We start from the raw sequence: 22,986 nt of genomic DNA on the forward strand, positions 1-22,986 counted from the left end.
AAGGTACTACATTCGCGTATCTTAATTCGAAAACCGCAAAATTCAAATACTAATAACTATTTATAAGATTAAAACACAAGTAACAGCTTCAACTGTAAGGTAACAAAATAAAAGAGTAATAACTATGATACAAATAATTACTGAACACAGTTATCGTCATTTTTTTGTGTTCATGCTTCTTATTTATTATAAAAACTCAGAACATTCAAATTTCGCGGTTTTTGAATTAAAATAGTGGCTCTGTTCGGAAATGATGCGTTGTTCGGTTCGGTCGGTACTGGGACCAAAAAACCGAACGAACCGAACCGAACCAAGGGGGGGCTTGAACGAACCTAGTGTCATTTCCGCGCTTAGAGAATATAGGGTGTATTCCGCAAATGCTGCCAGCAGTTAAGTTACGTAGGTCGTGGTAACGCCGCATGGTCGGGCAGCGCTAGCGTCAACCTGTACTAACTGTCGGTGGGTTCCGCATGTCAACAAACTTTGATATTTTTTACTGTTTTCGCTCCCATGCCATCTGATATTTCGGAGTTTGTTGACATGCGGAACCCACCGACAGTTAGTACAGGTTGACGCTAGCGCTACCCGACCATGCGGTATACAAATAAGTTGGTAAATATAGGCACACATGATTAATATTTAAACATTTTAAGCTGTATAAATATATAACATAGATTCCAAATATGCATTATTACCGCTGGAATATGCTAACAAAACCAAATATCCGTCTTTCTCACCCAGCAAAATAATAGGTATCTGTATAATCCTGTATCAATTTATTGCACACATGCGAAATGTTCAATGACAGTAAACAATGACATAATTTCAAACTTTACTTTTAACTCTTCATTTCACACGTAATTTTACAATGCAATTGATAAATTATTATTCATACAAAAGTATTAATATTCTTATAGGAGGTCGATTTTCAGGCAAAAGATTATTTGTAAACTTGCCGTAAACAGCACAGCCAATGTCAACTTTTTATTTTCTATCTACACAACTAGTTGCGGATGGTTTTAGCGTTTCAGATTTCTAAACTAAAAAGTGGCCCTAAAATTCTGAAGGAAAGCTTTAGATACTTTAGGCCATAGAGCCATGTTGTCAATTATAAACCAGCCGCAACTTATTTGACAGATACAAAATGAAAATTCAACATTTTTTGTGCTGTTTGCGGCAAGTTTACAATTTATCTATTACTCGAAAGTATAAATATATAGGAGGTCAATATTCGAATGAAACATAAACTGCAAACTTGCCGCAAGTAGCACAAACATCGTTAATTATTTATTTTGTATCTATTTCAAGAGTTGCGGCTGGTTTATAAGTGACTAAATGGCTCTAGGGCTAAGCTGCCTAAAGCTCTCCTTCAGAATTTCAGAAGCAATTTTTGGCCAAAAAAATCACGACCGCTAGATGGCGCTGATCCTAATGATTATAACTACTCATAGTAGAGCCATTTAATCAATTATAAACCAGCCGCAACTAATTTCGTAGATACAAAATAAATAGTTAAAGATAATTGTGCTACTTGCGGCAAGTTTGCAGTGTATGTTTTATACGAATATCAACCTCATATATATTTATACTTTTGGGTAATAGATAAATTTTAAACTTGACGCAAACAGTGCAAACAACGTTAACTTTTTATTTTATATTTATGAAATTAGTTGCGGCTGGTTTATAAGTAATTAAATGGCTCTAGGGCTAAGCTGCCTAAAGCTCTCTTTCAGAATTTCAGAAGCAATTTTTGGCCAAAAAAATCACTACCGCTAGATGGCGCTGATCCAAATGATTATTACTACTTGAAGTAGAGCCATTTGATCAATTATAAACCAGCCGCAACTGATTTTGTAAATACAAAATAAAAAGTAAACATTGTTTGTGCTGTTTGCGGCAAGTTTACAATGCATTTTTTACACGAATATTGACTTCCTATATATTTATACTTTCGGGTAAAAGATAAATTGTAAACTTGCCGCCAATAGTGCGAACAATGTTCACTTTTTATTTTGTATTTATCAAATTAGTTGCGGCTGGTTTATAAATAATTGAATGGCTCTAGTATAAGTATAGTAATAATCATTTGGATCAGCGCCATCTAGCGGTAGTGATTTTTTTGGCCAAAAATTGCTTCTGAAATTCTGATGGAAAGCTTTAGGCAGCTTAGCCCTGGAGCCGTTTAATCACTTATAAACCAGCCGCAACTTTTGAAATAGATACAAAATAAATAGTTAACGATGTTTGTGCTGTTTGCGGCAAGTTTACAATTTATCTATTACCCGAAAGTGTAAATATAAGGGAGGTCGATATTGGTGTAAAACATACATTGCAAACTTGCCGCAAGTAGCTCAAACATCGTTAATTATTTATTTTGTATCTATTTCAAAAGTTGCGGCTGGTTTATAAGTGATTAAACGGCTCCAGGGCTAAGCTGCCTAAAGCTTTCCATCAGAATTTCAGAAGCAATTTTTGGCCAAAAAAATCACTACCGCTAGATGGCGCTGATCCAAATGATTGTTACTATACTTATACTAGAGCCATTTAATTATTTATAAACCAGCCGCAACTAATCTGATAAATACAAAATAAAAAGTGAACATTGTTCGCACTATTGGCGGCAAGTTTACAATTTATCTTTCACCCGAAAGTATAAATATATAGGAAGTCAATATTCGTGTCAAAAATGCATTGTAAACTTGCCGCAAACAGCACAAACAATGTTTAATTTTTATTTTGTATTTACAAAATCAGTTGCGGCTGGTTTATAATTGATCAAATGGCTCTACTTCAAGTAGTAATAATCATTTGGATCAGCGCCATCTAGCGGTAGTGATTTTTTTGGCCAAAAATTGCTTCTGAAATTCTGAAAGAGAGCTTTAGGCAGCTTAGCCCTAGAGCCATTTAATTACTTATAAACCAGCCGCAACTAATTTCATAAATATAAAATAAAAAGTTAACGTTGTTTGCACTGTTTGCGTCAAGTTTACAATTCATCTATTACCCAAAAGTATAAATATATATGAGGTTGATATTCGTATAAAACATACACTGCAAACTTGCCGCAAGTAGCACAATTATCTTTAACTATTTATTTTGTATCTACGAAATTAGTTGCGGCTGGTTTATAATTGATTAAATGGCTCTACTATGAGTAGTTATAATCATTAGGATCAGCGCCATCTAGCGGTCGTGATTTTTTTGGCCAAAAATTGCTTCTGAAATTCTGAAGGAGAGCTTTAGGCAGCTTAGCCCTAGAGCCATTTAGTCACTTATAAACCAGCCGCAACTCTTGAAATAGATACAAAATAAATAATTAACGATGTTTGTGCTACTTGCGGCAAGTTTGCAGTTTATGTTTCATTCGAATATTGACCTCCTATATATTTATACTTTCGAGTAATAGATAAATTGTAAACTTGCCGCAAACAGCACAAAAAATGTTGAATTTTCATTTTGTATCTGTCAAATAAGTTGCGGCTGGTTTATAATTGACAACATGGCTCTATGGCCTAAAATATCTAAAGCTTTCCTTCAGAATTTTAGGGCCACTTTTTAGTTTAGAAATCTGAAACGCTAAAACCAGCCGCAACTAGTTGTGTAGATAGAAAATAAAAAGTTGACATTGGCTGTGCTGTTTACGGCAAGTTTACAAATAATCTTTTGCCTGAAAATCGACCTCCTATAAGAATATTAATACTTTTGTATGAATAATAATTTATCAATTGCATTGTAAAATTACGTGTGAAATGAAGAGTTAAAAGTAAAGTTTGAAATTATGTCATTGTTTACTGTCATTGAACATTTCGCATGTGTGCAATAAATTGATACAGGATTATACAGATACCTATTATTTTGCTGGGTGAGAAAGACGGATATTTGGTTTTGTTAGCATATTCCAGCGGTAATAATGCATATTTGGAATCTATGTTATATATTTATACAGCTTAAAATGTTTAAATATTAATCATGTGTGCCTATATTTACCAACTTATTTGTATAAATTGAACTTTATACAAAAACTCATGATACAATCATTGATTGTCTCAATCATTATTCTAAACGTTAGTGAAAAAGGCGGTTAAGGACGTATACTTAACCTGCCTAAAAAATATCAAAGTTTGTTGACATGCGGAACCCACCGACAGTTAGTACAGGTTGACGCTAGCGCTGCCCGACCATGCGGCGTTACCACGACCTACGTAACTTAACTGCTGGCAGCATTTGCGGAATAGACCCATAATTGTATATATTCTCTAAGTTTCCGCGCTACAGGTTTATATACATATGTACGTTGTTGACACACTTGAGAACGCATTACTTTCGTTAGAAAACGTGTGTGATTTTTTAAAACGTATTGAGTGCAAAGTTGAAATTCCGGGATGTCGCCGAATTTGGAGGTGGTGGTTGGAACTTACGAGCAGTTCCTACTCGGTTACACCGTCGACGATGTCGTCAACGTAAGTACAACGTTTACCGGGAGTTATCTTCGGTATTGAGGTTATCCTTCGGCATGTGCGGTATTCCCTTCTTATTTTAGCAATATTTATTTTTGTCCTATATTGGTATTAAAATCATTGAATAACTGTATGTTTTGCACTTTTTTGCTGACGTGGTCTTAGTTAATTTTGATAGTCATTAAAATTATGCACAAGTAGTTGCAATGTTGTTGATAACGAAACCGTTATTGTTTTGATTTTTATAGAAGTACAAAATGGAGCAGAGTTTCGCTATGCACAGTCATCTTGCTAGCATCAGAAGCGTGGCCAGTTCAAAGCACTACTTGGCTTCTGCAGCTGCAGATGACACAGTTTGCTTGTATGATCTGCGCAGCAGAGCTGAAAGTGGCAAACTAGTGCATCACAATGGTTAGTTATGAGTTCAGTTTCATTTGTCAATTGTAATAACAAACATTTTCAGTCATTTAGTAATAACTTGTATTTTCTTAACAGATACAATTAACAGCATTTCCTTCACCCCTGATGGGTCGCACATAATGACGGCCAGCAGTGATGGAAGTATTGGAATTGTTAGATGTGGTAATTGGCAACTTGAGAAACATTGGCTAAAGCCTCACAAAGGTTCGTCAGTTGACACCTTGGCTATCCATCCCACGGGAAAAATTGCCCTCACAACTGGTCACGATGGAGTCTTGAGAACATGGAATCTGGTTAAAGGTAGACAAGCTTATGCTACAAATTTAGTACCCAGATGGAAAGCGGATGCCAAAAATATCAGTGTTTTGAAATGGAGTCCCAGCGGTGTCAGCTACTTGATTGCTGCCAATAACAAAATAGATATTTATTCAGTGGAAACTGCAGGAATCGAAAAGGAAATAGACTTTGAGACTAAAGTAGCTTCTGTCGAGTATCTCAATGATGAGTTCATTGCTATTGGCTTAGCTGATGGGAAAATCTGCATTTTTGATCTCAAAAATGAAACTAAAATTGAATTCCAAGCCCACTCTGCTAGAGTAAAATGTTTAGCCTGTAATGGAGAGTTATTGGTCTCTGCTTCGAGTTCAGGTGAAATAAAAGTATGGTCATTTGAAAAAGATAAACTCACATTGTTGAATGAAGTTAATTGTAGTGCTAGAATTTCTTGTATGGCACTGACATCTTGTCCATACCTGAAAGTTAAAAAGTCTGAAGTTGTAGAAGTAGAAAAAGAAGTTGCCAAGAATCCTGACAAATCAAGATTAAGACAGCATGTGATTATAGAAGAGGAAGACACGAAACTGGTCAAAAACAAACGAAATAGAAAAAACAAACGTAAATCATTGGAAAACAATAACAATACCGAAAATGTATTGCAACCAAAAAAATTGAAGGCTGACTTACCGAAACAAGTGGAAAATAAGAAACGAACTGCTTCCAGTGAACCTATTAAAAATATTAAAAAGAAGAAAACGGTCACTTTAAATAACAATAAAAGAAAAAACCAACGAGTGGAAAATACAGGCGTATCAACTAAAAAACAAAAAATTTCCAAAAATACTACGGGTACAGCTGTGATGATGAAGAAGAAGAAGAAAAAAACAACTTCCTAAAACGAAGGATAATGTAAATTTTTTTTTTAAATCAAATTATTTTATTAATAATTTTAAGATCGATGTTATTGTGAAAGAGGGATTTAAAATTCATACTTCTTTTCATTCTTTACGTGAATCATGTATACTAGCTTGACGCCTGGTAAAAAAAATCTTGCTCTTGCATATAATTACTAACATTCAACTATCATTTAATTAATTTTACTACGTTAGTAATAATTATGACTATGTGATATTTAGTGTAATAATTTCAAATAAAGTGAAGAATGTAAAGTAATTTTTAATCAAGATACTTAGGACGAATGTTGAGTAAGAAACGGTCCAGCTTCTTATATTTCTTGGACAAAAGAATTGTATATTGAAAATACTTAATCCATAATAAATGATGTGAAATTAAAAACTACCATTGTAATTTTTCGAACAATTTTATTTTTCTTACATTATGATTGTAAATTATTACACTTTATTTCGTTGGTCTTGATAAGATTATTGCCTCATGAAATACAAAAAAGTTACTAACGTAATAAAAAAAAAAAAATTATTAGTCGATACTTATTATTCAGATCCGGTATTTGAAATAAAAAGTTAATATTAATACTGCATATTTTTAGAGATTCCAACAGTTTTGCGTTTGTCAAACAAAAATTTGCATCAGATCTGCACTTTATTTTATCATACAACTTAACTTCTGCTCGCATATAACCGCTTCTTTTATTATTTACACTCCACAGAATCGCGACTGTTTTATCAATAAATATTTACAATTAATTAAAAACAAAAAACATTCGATACTCCTAATCACTGGGATTCGGACACGCTCACAGTTGATTCTTAGATTTCTTCAAACACTTAATATACAAAGGAGGATTGATATAAAAAATACATATATATTTTTTTTATAGATTTGTTCCCTATATCTGCGATTAAATTCGGATATTCATAATTAATAGCCTAAGTATTACATATAAAGAATAAAAAGTAAACATTAAAACTCGCTATAAGTACGTCTCTGGTCTTCTGGAAAAATATCAAAGTTACTCAGAAATGGTAAATTTCCTACTATTTCTATCGAAAAAATGTTTGATTGTCAAAGCACACAAGTTATGTCAATTTTCCATCGATCAGTATCCTCCTTTGATTTCTGGTTTTTTTTTTTTTTTTTTTTTTTTTAACTTAACAATTACAATTATTACATTATTTTAATTTGTTTTCCTATCACTAACACTATTTGACACGTTGACAGTCACCACCGACTCTGTACATATTATATAAGTACACTTCCGTCCACTTGGCAAATAAATGAATAACATTGCTCCCAAACAAACATCTTTAAAAAAAAAAAAAAATTCTCGTTCTAACTCTCGCATCCACGCACGCAAATCCCTTTTTAAGCGGACAAAAGCCAACAAACAGTTTAATTCACGATACACGTGTAATGTAAAAAAAGTACTGCTGTCAAATTTAGGTGCACCATCATCATCATCACCATAGGATGCACTTGTGGGCCGGATTCATGGGACTACCGATTGGGCACTTCCAAGCTTTGGCAAAGTCCGCGTTGTTCGACAAAGTGCCGATAACCCGGAAGTGATTTGGTGCGTGCACACCCTCGATGAGCTTCGACTTGAGGGCACCGTTCGTGTTGTTGCCGCACCAGACCTGCGGGGAATCAGGGTAAGTACACATTTTAACCAAAAAATTACATTTTGTATACGCTTTGTTGGTTTATTTGTTTATCGAGTAATTGCTACTTTAATTCGATCGAAAATCGAAAAATGTTGAAGAGAATAAAAAAAAAAAAACAAAAAAAAAAGTAGATGCAGAAAGGATAACAGGTTTTGCACTCTACAGCCTTTTTTTGTGTTAGATTTTAAAAGTTGTCCTACATCGTATAGAGGTGTCGAGCGAATCATTGTTTATAAAAAGTAAAACATTCTTTATCGCGCTTTCAGTGTACCTAAAAAATGCATCCTTGCCGTTGAGCGTTTTATGGTTACTATACTACATAGTATGCAATAAAAAGTTAAAAGGTGCAGTTGATCTAGCTACAATGATCAAAGTGTCCGTTTTTTTTGTTGTAATTTGAAGAATAAAACAAAAAAGTTCCACGAATCGGTATAGTGAAAGAGGTCCGTCTTTGGTCAGACGTCATTCTCCTTTCACCAAAAAAAAAAAAAAAAAAAAAAAAAAAAAAATACATACCTGTGCAAAACCAATGAAGAAGAGCTGCTCTTGACTGTAGTCGACAAGACCAGGCAACGCCAGTTGATTTGGGCTGCGCGACCTCAGTTTCTCGTAGGCCCGATAAGCCTCGCGAATACCACCGTTGTCCGCTATATTCTCACCTTGGGTGTTTATACCGTTCACCTGTCGATTAAACGAACACGGACGATCGGGAATTATTAACCAACCGATAGCTCAGCGATCGAACAAAACTGTATACGTGTACCATATTTTTACGTCCCCCCCGGGGGGAGGTGGGGTGAGTTCATCGCGAGTCGAGGGTAATAAAGGCGCTCCCCCCTCACGTAACCGGTTCCGAATTAGTTTTGCATGTAAAGCGGAACGCGATACCTGCGCAACGGGGAAACGATATCATATACTCGGGGGGAGAACTTTCTCCCTCTATTCGCCCTCTCGCTCTACGCGCATCGAAAGGGAATTGATTCCTCCGTGCTGTGTCTCCTTGTTATGTATACATACTTGCTCGCGGATGCTGGGCCATGGGATGAAAAGGGTAGGGGGGGGGAAATGGTTTCCGGGGAAAAGCTTATTATATTACGCTCGGCTGTTGTAAGTTTTGTACTTTTCGATTGCCGTTGTTTCGCTTGCGTGCACATGTACATATTGTACGATACTGTGCTTTTAGATTGCCTTCGATTTCGGACTCACTCGGGCGCGATGATTTTATGGATTTTTAAAACATTCCGAATGAACATTTCTTTTTTTCTTGTACGTTTTATTTATCAAAGTTTTTTCGTTTTTTTTTTTTTTTTTTTCTAATACTGTTTCAATAATTGTTTTTTTTTTTGTTTGTTTTTGCTGTAAAGAAATTCATCTCAATTCTAGCAAAAAATCATGTTGAAAAAAAAAACAAAGATAAAAATTGAATAAATCTACAAATAATTGATGGGGGGGGAGGTGATGATGCTTTCAGTTGAGTTTTTAGTGTCGTTGGTATAGTTTGCGTATCATTAGGAAGGTGCGATTAGACTGCAACTTTTTCAAAGCGTAAAATACCATTGTTCTTTTTCATATTTTCCAAAATACAGGTGGCACTCCCCGCACCCGTGGTCTTTTCTCGTTCGGTGATCAACTGTTTTTTTTTTTCCTTCGCCCCACTATATGTGGTTATCATAATGGACTTTCGAATTGAAAGTGGGCGATAAAACACTCCCCCCTCCCTCCCGATCGGTAGAAACCCATTAGGTTTATAGGTCGGCTATGCGCGTGAAAATCGTCACGTCGAACTCACGGCAATAATATTGAAAGCCCCCCACGTACATGCATGGCCACGTGCGAGGTTTTGTTCCTTGTGCATATATATAACGTGTAGACATGAGGGCAACTTTTTAATCCATTCATGCGAACGAGTTTGAGATGTATATATGTACTTTGTGTAATTTAGTGCGCTCGAAACGTTCGAGCGGAAGAAGCTTGAGCTCTTTCCCGTAATGCGGGTGGAGAAGGGGTTTTCTCTTCCGTTTGACTTTTCGAAAATTTCCGCGAGCAAACCCTGGAATTGTATTTTTTTTTTTCTTTCTTTCCTGTTCAGAAACATATAGCGAAGGATTTATAAAATAAAAAAAAATAGTAGCGATATTCCCGTCGAGGAGGGAAAAAGTCGGAGCAGATGGGGAGGAGATCAAAAAAGGCCTACAGGCAAATTGTTTCGAAAATTGATTCATCGACGCGCGAAAGTAAGTAGACCACACGTTCGAAGATTCCTATACGTATCCGCGCATCGATCTTATTTTCTGAAAAAAAAGGGGGTATAACGCCCAGAGCAAAGCTGCTTTGAAATTCAGACTCCCGTAGAAAATTGAATATCGAGCTACGCGTGATTCCTCCTCCACGGCCTTTCCTCATGCACCCTGTAACCCGATTTTTCAAACAAACAAAAAAAAAAAAAAATGTATTTGTATCCACGACGCGCGGGGGAGGAAAATTCCTTGCGGAAAAACACAGCAAGTAATATATTACACGGACAATCCGATGTGTGTATGTACCGGGGGATCTTTCAAGGGGGCGCTCGAGGATTTTTTTGTTCCCGCAGCAATAAGTGCAGTGTTGTATATACCTTCGTTTGATGTATCGCTCGGAGAAACGTCGGCGGCACTTGCGTTATGTGTCGGAAGGGGAGCAAGAGAAAAAAAAACACAAAAGGTTCAATTAAAGAATTACGGAGCGATCGCCGTTTTATCGTCGGTAATTGGAAACCGATGCATCAGCGCGTGCCATTGAAGCTCATACATCTTTTTCTCTGTATACGTGTGCGCAGAGGAGTTGGGCGCACTGTTTTACGACGACTGTTCATCATCGACTCGAACTCCCTGAAATCCTTACGGGAGGCTTAAAAAAAATTAACGACTCGCGAAACGAAGTCGATCGCTAAATCGCAAGAGCGGCGACAAACAAGCAAGCAAGTCATATACGTCGAGCAAAACCACTCCCGTAACGCGTATGAATAACGAAAAGCCTCGCTCGGCCGAGTACACCTGACCCCTTGCTCTACATACAATAACATTATACGACACGAGAGCGCCCCTTTGTGTTGACGAAACGTTTTCATCTTCGAAAAAAAAAAAAAACGACAGATGCGTGGAAAAACATCAAACCCAAACAATAGAGTATCCTCTTCGGCTCGATTGTTTTTAGAAAATTTTCAAACGCTTGAACGATAAAGTTTGCTTCTGTAAGTATATAGTGCGTTATTTTTGATGGAAATCCTCCTTGTTACGGTGTATATACAGTACTCAATAAAAAAAATAGTCCCATACGTGTATATGTGTATAGTAGGAGGGTAAAGCTGCGAGGACGTTTTTGGTGGAAAAAAGCGCGTAGGAAGGTAGGGGTCGTGGAGAAAATGACACGCATACGTAGAGATTTTTTAAAAAAACCACGTGGCAGTGCGCAAATTATTTGAAAAAGCAATTTTCCCCGAGTCCGAAAGTAAATATATATACATAAAACGGAGGGTTGGGGCGTAAGGTAGGGGGTGGTAAGCACTCACCGTGAAATTGTTACCTAGCTCGGGTAGACGGTAACTGCCGTACTGTTTGATGATGCACTCGACTTTGCTCTGGTAGTGCTTGAGCGTCTCGTCGCTCCACCACTGGCGCAGATTCCCGTTCTCGTCGTACCTCCTGCCTGCAACACCGAACGACAAGATCACCTCAGATTTGAACGATTTTCCCTCGCCGAAACAAAAGAAGGACAAAAAAAAGGGGGGCGGAGGGTAGTAACACTCGGTTTCTTTTTCTCTTTTTCTTCTTCTTTCTTTTTCTCGACTTAAACACCCCAAACAGTGCGCTCGCACAAGCAGCCGCGGAGAATAGCTCGCATTACACGGCCACTTTGCATAAGATTAAGGAGCCCCCTCCTTTCTCCCGTTCTTTTCTCCCCCGAGAGGGAAAATTTGCATCCTACCCTTCTTCCGCCCACAGTAGATAATTAACAAGTCGCTGGTAAGGGGAGGGAAAGAGAGAGAAAAGGGTGGGACGGGGGGTGCTTCACGCGTGCAGACACGCTGTTGCTGTGCGAAAACTCGTGAAATTTTCATGAGGGAAAGCGCACACGGAGCGCTTGGAATTTACCCCGGACCTCGGCTGCGTTGTTGTGATTTTCGCTGTTTGTGTCGTGCATTTCGTTGGGTATACTACGAGGGAATGCAATTACCCTCGCCCCTCCTACCGTCTTTTTTTTTTTTTCGTTACGGGAAAGGGGTTGGCATCAAGGGTGTTGTATATACACACGTGAGTATCGATGTTCCCATTTTGGGGGGTACGAGTTTAATGTGCTCCAATAAGGAAAATGGCAAAGAAGGATACATACGAAGTCTGGTTACAGAGTATACCTGTGTACGAGCGAGTATCGAAAAATATTGGAATAGTAGAGAAACTGGATCTCAAAAAAAAAATTTTTTTTTTTAATAATATGGGGGACTAGAACGGGATCTTTTTGTGGATTTTCTCATGTACATTACACACATTGTACTTTAAAAGTGAAATCTAATTTAATATAAAATTCTATACTAATTTTTCCTGTATAGCGGTGATAAACGTATAGAATCACTAAATCTTTGCAATGAAAAGTATTTCAAATAAATTGTTAAATCATCGATACGTGTTTTTATTCCGGAAATGCACTAGACATTGTTTTAATTAAGTTTTTTAGAAATTTCTACGCTTCATCTGATAAAAGTATACCTATAAGTGTACTTTAATACAATTTTAATGAAGCATACATACGTTATCGTAGTGTAATGTAGTTTTAATTTTTTTTCGACATTTCTACGCTGTATCTAATAAAAACAAGTGACAACTTCTTAGAAGTTTATTAATAAACAATGAGAGTCTTGACAACAGATACGTGCTTAATATCATTTTAATGTATTTTTTTCCGATACCGTGAGCTTTATCAACAAGACATAATTTCTGTTCAATTTCAATGAATCAACACACTCGTCATTACAGCGTAACATTGTTTTGAGTCACTTTTTTTGTTTGTTTTTTTTTTGTTTTTTTGTTTTTTTTTTTTCCTTCAAAATATTTACATTTTATCTAATATGAACTACTAACGATTTTCATTTTTTCATCGATAGATCAATGTGTACCTTGCAATATAAATATATTTAAATTAATTGTAATTAATTATTTTTAAAACTTAAACGCTCAAAAAAATTTTTACTTCTAATTATCATTATTATTATTATTATTTTTTTTTTCAAATTAATACATTTTTTACAAAATTACGAAAACGTCATAATATTATCTATGTACATTTAAACGTGTATTTTTCTTATGTCACACATATTATTAAAAAACGGCTGAATAACTGAATAAAACTCTTCCCCCTCACAAAGCAATGTGTAAAAATGAGAAACAAACAAATTGCGAGCGTAACGGAACATACTGAAAATGAAGAAGAAAAAAAGAAAAATGAGAAACGGAGATGATAAGATCTCCACAACCGACGGATCGACATTTGAATAACACACGCGAGCGATTTCAAACAATTATCATATCCCATCTGCTCTTTGCCCCACACCGCCCTATATCTGCAGGATTGGATTTCCGTGGTATAGGCGATGGGGGGTTTGTGAAAATTTCGATCCCCGATGTTGTATATCTCAGGGCAAAATTGGCCGTTACACGCCAAGTAACGTTAAGAGGCAAGCGCGTCATTCCGGCTCTTGTGTGCGCTACGTATATATTATACGTATAGCGGCGTAATAGAGTGAGGCTAAATCGAGCGATGGCTCTTCTCCCTCGCGTGAACACGCACACATGTACTCACTTACCTTGGTCGTCGAAGCCGTGCGTTAATTCGTGGCCCATTATCGCTCCCATAGCGCCGTAGTTTATGGACCTGCGAGAATAATTGAAGAATATATCCATTAGGCTGTATCATCGATGTCTCTCGAGTGTCTGCGTTCGTGTGGGTGAGTGTGTTGATAGGGTGACCGTCAGTGATGCATGCGCACGAAGCTGCAAGCGCTGCACACTGTTATTGTCATTTGGGTTGTTATATCGCGAGTGTATAAATTTTTTTTTTTTTTTTTTTTTTTTTTTTTTCAGTTTAACCGTGGAAAATTTGGCAGAATTTTTACGCGAGCTTGATTAAAATTTTTCATCAAAAATTGCACGCGAATTTTCTCTGGTCGTTGATTTTGTGCCTGTTTTTTATGAAACATCATAGATTTTTTCAATGCTTTAAAAAAAAAAATGTTCCCCCCCCGAATAAAGTGCATTTTTTTTGCTAAAAATTTTTTTTCATTCGCCACTATTCACGATGTAATTATTGAGAAAAAAAATTTTTTTGGTTGATAACTTTATTATACATTTTCAATATCAAAGTTTACTGTATTTGCTTCAAATTCTTTGACTCTTTCAAGTTTTTTCATTAAAATTGCATCGTTTTTGCTAAAAAAAAAAAAAAAACTTTTTTGACATAAACAATGTATTGCACTTTTGGGAAAAGCATCCAAGTCTATATACGTACAATGTATATATCCAGGGAACAACCATATGGGTTATTGAAAGACACGACTCAATCGGATTGTCTTTGAAAAATTCAACCGAGTGCAGCACGGATTTACGTCGGATCCATAACTGATGAATTTTCTGAAAGGTATGTTCAAACATTTTTTCAAATGGCCAAAACTCGTCGCGTAAGTTTATGTATGAATAATTAACAAAGGATCAGATACGCTTCCGTGACACCGGCCCGGAGTTGCGTCCAAGGAAGCAGGGGATGAAAATTTCAGTGTCCCCAGAAAGGAATAAATAAAGACGTAAATACAGAGGGGAAAGAGAATCAGCACAATACATCCGGCACAGGAATAACTCGAGGAATTTCAGGAATGAAATTTCGCTTCAGAGAATTCCTCAAGTTCTCCCCCCGCCCCCCGGAGGGTGTACGAGCTTTATGTACGTCGTACTCTACAGGGACTGACTTTCTTTTGTATGTACTCGGCGTGTATGGAATTTTTGACTTGGCGATGAAACATTAAAAATCCAGGAGCAGGTGTGTACGTGAAAGCTGTGTGCATTTGTGCCATACTTACTCGAGTCCATTACCGTAGAAGGGAGGATGGAGAATCCCGGCCGGGAAGGCTGGAAAATATGATTGTCTCGATTAAACCTTCCCTTTCTTCTGTGTGTTCTCGGGTTGTCTCGAGATCTTTTTTTTTTTTTTTTTTTCTTCTCACCCTTTGGGTGTAAGCTTTGTACGGGGGGCGCTCACCAGCGACCGTCAAATCGATAAATATAAAACAAAGTGAAAAAATGGCGTACCGTCACCTTTCCAGATACTTTTGTACCTCCAAAAACTTTGACGACAGGCGCAGCCACTTGAATTTTTTATATACAAATCGGGGCACATCGAATTGTCGACGGAATTAAAAATTAAGCCAAGGGCTCCGTGAAAGAATTCAAGCACACCGACCCCAAAGCACTTGGGCATCATCGAAAAGCCGAAGCTTGAAAGTGGTTTCGCGGTAAACGGGGAGAGATCAAGGTTTCCTCATCGCGTGTATACACCTGTATATATATCGAATAATGTACTCACTGACGGAGTTGAGTATGGCGCTGTAAAAGGCGTTGACGGTCGTCCCGGTGCTTATCCACCTGTTTTTGTCTGGTTTCTCCCTGAGGCTGCGCAAGCTCTTCCTCACGTTAACGTCGGTCAGCTTGAGAAACGTCTCGAACAGCTTGCCCTCGATCACCTCGGCCTGCGGCGAGTTCGGTATCGAATACATATATACATACATATATATATTACACACAGTGCCTGTACACCCCTCGGCGCTTTTAGATATCACGCTAACCCTATGTACATCGTCCTTTCCTCGTGCACTTACGTACATATATACATTGCACAACTTTTCGTTTCGTTCGAGGGGGGTGAACATAACATTTTTTCCTTTCATCAAATACTGAAGCCAAATATATATTTGAAGTTGGTGTAGAAAAAGCAACAGCAAAAACAAAATATTCGAATGGCCTTTCATCGGTGTGGGCCTAGTAATTAAGAGAAAGCCTCCCGCTCTGATCTCTTTGAGGGTTTTGCCCCCCTTCCCATTAGCCATCTCCGGTAGCGTCTGACTCATCATTTTGAAAAGTTTGTGGCTGCAGGGGTATATACAGTTGCCTCGATCGAATCCACATTGAGCTGTGAGCTGCCCTTTTTTCACCGTCTCGGCACTTTCACGTGGATTTATTCATTGCAAAGTGTATACACGCCAACGACATGTAAGGACACAAATATCCCCTCTCTTTCCTTCTCTCTCTCTCTCTCAAAAAAAAAAAAAAAACACTCACCCTTTTGTAGAATGCGTCGAGTTTGTCGGGATTCATGATCCACTCGGGAAAACCAACGAAGGGCCGCATCGCGTGCAACTTGCGGTGGGCTCTGGCTCGCGTGTCCCCGTCCATCCAGTCGAGCTCCGAGACCATGCTGTCGAAAGCCATCCGCACGTCCGTCAGCATTTTCAGCGCCTGCATCATCCCCATTGCGTGTACACCCGTACAAAATAATTATCTTTGCCTTTGGATTGTTTTACCCACGTGGCACATGCAGGGGCTTATTGTTGCATTGCGTTTTATTATATAGCCCCTCGTTACCAGCAAAGTTGCCTATAGTCCCTGACCCGTATACGTATCGAGAAATATGATGTTTCAGGGTAAACGTGGCGAGAAAAATCCACCTTTCCGGGGGAAAATGTGAAAAGTGATGCCACTTGGGCCTTTGATCCCGCAAAGGAAGAAAATAAAAAACCGCAAGTGCACTCACGGCTCTTTTCGTGCTTGGGGAAACTCGATGAGCTCTTCCTCCTCCTCCTTTGATTCCAAGCTAGGAAAAAAAAAGGGCAAGGGCAACATACACACAATTGTGTTGGTTACATGCAGAGGGGAAGAAGCAAAAGTGCCAAGGGTTACTTCAACCTGGAATCCAAGGTATAGCAGAGCTCGGTAACTCGGGAGGAGGGGAGAAAAAAAAAGCACATCCCTGCTCTTACCTGTCCGGCGTCTTTTTCCTTTTTTTTGGCGAGTAAAGAAAAAAAAATCGATCGTTTCCGTTCGCCTCAATGAAAAATCAACACGTCACGATCAACCCACTCTCTGGCATATATAAGTAAAGATACAAATATATATATATATATATATATATATATATATATATATATATGTACCAGAGCTCGCTCGTTCATCACACGCGTACCCTACTTTGATGATCTTCCAGTCTCGCGGAGTTATTTCGTTGTACGGGTGCATGGAATAAAAACTGCTATCTTTTCCTTCCGCCGGGCCCTCATCCCCCATTCACACCCGAGGCGCAATAAATAACGCGATTCCTTCGACTGCCCAACAAGGGTGCAAGGAAAAAGAGGAGAAATCAAGAAATCCCCACGTATACGGTGGGAAAACTCGGTCTGTATACGTATACGCACAACAGAGGGTCTCCAACGAGGGAGGTTTTGTAGAGATCGAGCCGCCCGTACATGGGGGTGTATGTTGTGAAATTTTTTGTGTCGCTCGAGGACTTCCCGGATAGACATTAATGAGTGAAAAGTCGGGAAGCGAGGGGTCGGCTGGATGCGTTTGGTCGGTAAAAATCAAACGACGAAGGACAGGGTAGTTGTTTGCCTTGAAATTTGATCATTTGGAGGGTGAGGGTATAGATATAGTTTGAAACAATGGTAGCGTATGAACCGTATATTATTCGCGCAAATTTTCGATTTTTTGAGAAACGCAATGCAATATTCTGCAACCTTTTGAGGAGCACACGTAACGTGTGATTGAATTAACAAAACATATAAGCTCTAGTGCAGGGGATTTTTTTTCATCACAATTGGGCTCATCGCTCAAGTAAGCAATGGGCAAAGAACATTGGGCATCGGTGATGTAAAAAATAAAAAAAATAATAAATAAATAAAAGAAAAAGAAAGCAAAACTGACCTTTTCTCGCGCCTCGCCGTCAAAGTGCCTTAGCACGTAAACGTAGCTGAGAGCCATGCCAAAGGCGGAGTTGACGTTGCTGGTGCAGCGCTTCCATCTGGGCGTCATTTCCTTCAGGCCGAACGCCTTGCGCGTGAACTCGAAGCCGAGATCGTGGAACCGTTGCAGCGTCAGCGGCGCCAGCGATGAGAAAACGCTCCACCACACGTACCTCGCTGTAACACACACCCACTTTTATGGTACATACATACATACATACATTGTACATATGCGCGCGAGCGAGTGGATGAAGGGAGGAAATTTTATCGGCCGCGCCACGGGGGCGTTTGCCAAATGTTTGCTCTGGGTAATTAACGGGAAAGCAAAGGAGGTAATGAAGGGAGAGCTGAGTCGGCGGTGTAATGTTACGGGGGGTGGGGGTTTTTTGGCTTTGCTCGTTGATTATTGAATTTCGAGATTTTTTACGATTTCGTTGGACCCAAATGGACTAGTTTGGTTTGGTATTTGCCGTTTAAATCGAGTTTTCGAGACACCTGCTGTGATGTTTTGACGAAATTATTTATTTCTTTTTTTTCCTGTTTTTAACTCCCTTGTCAGCTTTTTTGTAGCATATTAAACTGAGGTAACAAAAGCAACCCGTGTTTCTGTCTTGTACAAATTAATTTTCGATAAACTTGAGCGAAAAATTTTCCTTGCTTCCGTAAATTTTTTCTCCTCGAAACTGTATGCCCTTTAAATTTATCGAAAAGTGAGTACAAATATTTGTGCGTTTTATACATTTATTAGACTTGATGTAGTTTGTTAGATGAGACTCCTCGCGATGCTAACATCGCTCTCTCGCACCACCCATTGAATCTAATCCATAAAAAACCTCGAACGCCAAAGCGTATATGCCCCTACAAACAATAGTATCAACAGTAAATAAAAAAAAAAAAAAAAAAAAAAAAAAACACCCAACCGCAGCCAATCCCCAACAACTACCGGAGCAAATATCGTCACGAGCAGCTATAGCCGGCATTAATCGAGCATCCAGCAGCGCCAATTGATCATCGGCGAAATCGATTTTCTGCCAAATTCCCAACCCGTCGCTCGCGTGGCTCCGCCTACATATACAGTACATCTCTCCCTCTGGCTCATCTGATTTTCTTCCCTTCTCTCGCAACGACGCATCGCCACCGCGCTTATACGTACATGTACATGTTTAGCCGAACGAACGTCCCTATCTGCTACGCGTCATACAAAGGCATAGACGACACTATGTTGTTTGACGCCTATTTGCATGAATCGTCACCTACAAAAATGATGAAAAAAAAAAAAAAAAAAGTTAAAAATGCATTGTTCAAAGAAGGGAATATTATCACGACGTACTCTCCATTGCTATATTGTTGGGTAAAGGAGCGAGTTGATTTTTTTTTTTTTTTTTTTTCAATGCAGACGCCGCGTTTACATCGTTGAAAGTCGTACTATTGGCGCAAGGACATTGCGATATAAATAAAAACCAGCGGCATGGAAGGAAAGAGCGCGGGAAGCTGGAATTATAAAAGTTACAGCTGTGCGATGAAACGAAAGGAAAAATGAAAAGAAACGAGAGACAATGAGAGTTACAACGCGAAGCCGGATCTTGCAAGCTCGCGCTCTGAAGTATATACAACACGTTTGCAATAGCAGCACGAGAGAAGCTTTTGCGCTCGATTTCTCAAACTCGACGACCATACTTACTCGTATGTATGTACCTACTATCTTTCTCGTGCACAGTGGCTATGAGCTTCCCCCGTGGAAACGAGTGTGTATAAAAGAAGTGTTTTTTCTCTCTACGAGCGTTCTTGTCGAAACCGGATAGATGAAGGAAGATCAGCGTACCTATACCCTGTACCGGTGTGCATGTAGCACCGTAGATATTTTCGTGCTGCTGACTGATTGGAGCCGATCGCCCAGAAAACGAGGGGCCGGCTCTCATTGTTGGTTTCTTTTTTTTTTTTTTTTTTTTTTTTTTCGTAGAGAAAGCATTTCCGGCTGAATTGATATACAGGTACGCGTGGGTTTGGTGCGCGGGGTCGGAATTTTTAATGCTCGATCGTATAATATGAGAGTGGAAAAATATTTATTTTGCTTTGCTACGGTTTATATTTGCCGGGATCCATCTAACGGGATGGAATTCCGAGAATTTCCGAACGGTATCGGAGGGTTGGCGATGGAAATTCACTGCGACATTATTGACAGACACGACTTTGGGAAAGGTTTAACAAATCCCTACGTATTTTATATCACTGTTAAGCAGCGGGTACGATTACTTTGTTCGTTTTTTAACATAGTTTTTTTTTTTTTTCTGGTAAATTTTGTTTTTACTACTGATTAAAATATAATAAACACGCAAAGCAATATTTCACAGAACATAAATATGCTGGAAAAATTGTATTCCTGTAATACGTTTCACAAGTTGTGATAAAAAAAAAAATTTTTTTTAGTGCAGTATAAATAGGTACTACATTGTATATTCAGAAATAAAATGTCACGTTTGCACCAACTCGAGTAACGTTCTGGTGAGAAAAAACAACAAAAAAAAAAAAAAAACTGATTGACGAGTCATCCGTCTTTGTACCCCAACACTTTCCTATCTGAAATCCGTGTGAAAAAAAAAAGAAGTTTTTCCAAACATTTGAATCAGTAAAGCAAAAGATCTCCGTCAAGCCAACGACGTCTGACCCCCTCGACATCAACGAAACCCGATAAGCTCGGAGTCTCTAAAAACGTCGCTGGCACGAGGATTTTTTTTTTTTTTTTTACTACCCGCCGACCCTTATTTCGCCCCGACATAAATTTCTACTCTCCGACAAAAAGGAGAATTCCTTTCACCTCCTCCCCCCTATTTTTTAAGCTTCTTTTTCACCCGTAAAAGCTGTATCCTCGGACACCGATGCCGTCACGTGTCATGCAATACACACCCTCGGCACGATAAATTGCATTTTAGTCGCCGTCCGCTCCGGTCACTTCTTTGCATCTGCAATTTTTTCCGTTTTCGTTGCATGCATGTGACATGGACACTTTGTAACGAGAGTTTGAGAGGTACACTTTTTTTATCCATCCCAGAGGATAGTTTGCCGTTCGTTATTTTGGTATTTTTCAGTTGCTGATATTTTATTGATTACACAGGGTGAAACGGAGCTGGTGTACTTTTTGCTGCATGTATAGGTATTCACGTTTTAATCTATTGACGTTTCTATACACTTTAATATGCATTGCAAGTATCGACGTAGCGCTCATTGTGCGCCCTATACGTAAAGTTCATCGAAAATCAATAGTTCGCGAGTCACGACTGTTATCGTCGGTATGTCCAACTTGCCTATATGAATATGTCGAATGATTTGTTCATGTTACCGCTTTAATCATTAAAACTTTGCGTCCCTTTTCTCGCATTGGATGCACTAAAATATCTTTTCGTCAGTTATCGAGCTTCAAATAAAATGTGATTTGTTAACAGGCGTATCATTAATGTACGGTGTATTTTTAACATTTACTGAATTAATAAAAATTATTTAGAATTTTTAGATCGTAGCTCTACCAAGGTTGGGATGAATAGCGCGATCGTTGAATAAAAGTGATGTTAACAAGGTCTTAAAAGTAGACCTGCGGTGGAATCTTAATTTTTTATCTATTGTTGTGTATTTATTTACAAATAATTTGATATTAGTACATGATAATATCATCACCTCGATAAAAAAATTATATTAGGGTACTTAAATTAACAAAAAAACTGTTGTTTACTGACAGTTGTATTCAACTTTTTTTATTTTTAAATATTTTTTAAAGGCACATCATTGAAAAGTATTGAACGGTATTTTTTCTTCACCAACAAAAACCTGCTAGGGTGTGGTAACGCATGGCTACCTAAATATAATGTATAAAAAATGATGTGATGACACGCATAAGTTTGACGAGCTGTACTATTACTAACTTATCATAGATGATAAGTCTATACCTATTTACAACTGACAGACTTGTGGATTTTATAAATTTTTTTCAGGTTACAAGCAATATCGCAACATTTTTCAATACGTTATTTAGAAAAAGATAACACTAACTGATACAATTTTTTAATGTTTCAGATACAAGATTACTTGCTGTCAAAAAAATTTTTAACCCAACAGAAACGGAAGGAAAATATTTTTTATTTATTAAACGTCTTATGAAGAAACACCGAGACCCACAACCATACAAAGTCATGGCTTTCGTAGTTATAATTACTGCGACTATGATAATTGAAATCAACGCATGAAAGATTAATTCAACGTTGAAGAAAGATATTAAATATTAGTAATTAAATTTTAATACCATCAAACTTGTGTTTTATTTCAAAAATACCTCTGTAATTTAATTTGTATTAATGTACACGACTATGCATGCCAATTCCTAACAAAACCTTTAGTCCTTCACAAAAAATAAGAGCAGGAGCTTTAAAAATTAATTAAAGATGTTAAAATATTTTTCGCAATAGTATGCGGAAAATGGGTGTTTTCCGCACTGGTATTAGTGTGGAAAATCGATTTTCCCACATTGTGTGCGACAAAGGTGTGCGGCAAAGGTTTTTCCGCACACTGTGCGGAAAAGGTGTGTGGCAAAGGTTTTTGTCGCACAGTGTGTGGAAAAAGTGTGCGGCAAAGGTTTTTGCCGCACAGTGTGCGGAAAAGGTGTGTGGAAAAGGTTTTGCCACACACCGGAAAAAATTTTGCTACACACTGGAAATCAAAATTCAAACCTATTTTGTACCTATTTTCCTCACACATTGCGAAAAAACTTGTACGCAACTCGTGCGGGACGATTTCCCGCACTCGTGTGATAGACTCGCACTCGTGGCCGGTGACGGTAACTCGTACCTTGCGATCACACTCGTGCTACGCACTCGTGTGCTCAACTGGTACTCGTTCCCGTCAACTCCGGCACTCGTGTGAGTCAATCACTACTCGTGCGGGAAATCGTCTTTTCCGCACTTGTTACGTAAATAACTATTATAGTTGTATTTCATAATTTATTTATTTTTGTTTTGTTTTCTTGTATTTTTTTTCAGATATTGAATGATTACGAAAATGATAGTTTATAATAAAATTGAACACTGTAGTGTTATGACCCAAAAAAAACATTCAAAATAAAAATAAAAATTGTACTCTCTTTTACAGATATTCGATCACTGAAATACGAAACTCTGTATTTACCAAGCGACATGATTGTTATTGATGGGTCTTCGATAGACATATACGAAAA

The 22,986-nt window shown here is 38.1% G+C and overlaps 2 protein-coding genes across 4 annotated transcripts in view; one reads left to right on the top strand and one right to left on the bottom strand.

The window, feature by feature from the left end:
• The first annotated feature begins 4,288 nt into the window (after window positions 1-4,288).
• On the top strand, window positions 4,289-22,019 carry LOC106638449 (p21-activated protein kinase-interacting protein 1-like). The gene is made up of 5 exons (XM_014351604.2): window positions 4,289-4,460; window positions 4,706-4,868; window positions 4,953-6,062; window positions 7,515-7,723; window positions 21,834-22,019. The coding sequence occupies exons 1-3, from the start codon at window positions 4,383-4,385 to the stop codon at window positions 6,047-6,049; spliced, it is 1,338 nt and encodes a 445-aa protein (XP_014207090.2). The 5' UTR covers window positions 4,289-4,382; the 3' UTR covers window positions 6,050-6,062; window positions 7,515-7,723; window positions 21,834-22,019.
• Window positions 7,392-22,986, bottom strand: part of LOC106638514 (neprilysin-11) — an 81,929-nt gene continuing 66,334 nt past the window's right edge. For 2 of the 3 annotated variants that reach the window (XM_089590620.1, XM_014351722.3), the window contains 8 exons: window positions 17,731-17,945; window positions 16,093-16,269; window positions 15,341-15,503; window positions 14,838-14,886; window positions 13,572-13,639; window positions 11,283-11,419; window positions 8,252-8,416; window positions 7,392-7,708 (listed from right to left, as the gene is read on the bottom strand). In XM_089590620.1, coding sequence (XP_089446746.1) covers window positions 7,532-7,708; window positions 8,252-8,416; window positions 11,283-11,419; window positions 13,572-13,639; window positions 14,838-14,886; window positions 15,341-15,503; window positions 16,093-16,269; window positions 17,731-17,945 — 1,151 coding nt within the window. In that variant the 3' untranslated portion in view covers window positions 7,392-7,531. Of the gene's footprint in view, window positions 7,709-8,251; window positions 8,417-10,516; window positions 10,622-11,282; window positions 11,420-13,571; window positions 13,640-14,837; window positions 14,887-15,340; window positions 15,504-16,092; window positions 16,270-17,730; window positions 17,946-22,986 lie in introns of those variants that run through there. The other variant, XM_089590621.1, reaches the window with a different exon arrangement.

This window comes from Copidosoma floridanum, unplaced genomic scaffold (assembly GCF_036245765.1).
Source record: "Copidosoma floridanum isolate Cflo_tuat_1 unplaced genomic scaffold, Cflo_Japanese_pri ptg000012l, whole genome shotgun sequence".
Taxonomy (NCBI): Eukaryota; Metazoa; Arthropoda; class Insecta; order Hymenoptera; family Encyrtidae; genus Copidosoma; species Copidosoma floridanum.

What these genes read in the sequence shown, in the direction of transcription:
- LOC106638449 (XM_014351604.2), top strand. Translation starts at nt 4,383, where the DNA reads ATGTCGCCGAATTTGGAGGTGGTGGTTGGAACTTACGAGCAGTTCCTA. An exon ending in CCGTCGACGATGTCGTCAAC is followed by an intron (nt 4,461 to 4,705) that starts GTAAGTACAACG and finishes TGATTTTTATAG; the next exon opens with AAGTACAAAATGGAGCAGAG. An exon ending in CAAACTAGTGCATCACAATG is followed by an intron (nt 4,869 to 4,952) that starts GTTAGTTATGAG and finishes TTTTCTTAACAG; the next exon opens with ATACAATTAACAGCATTTCC.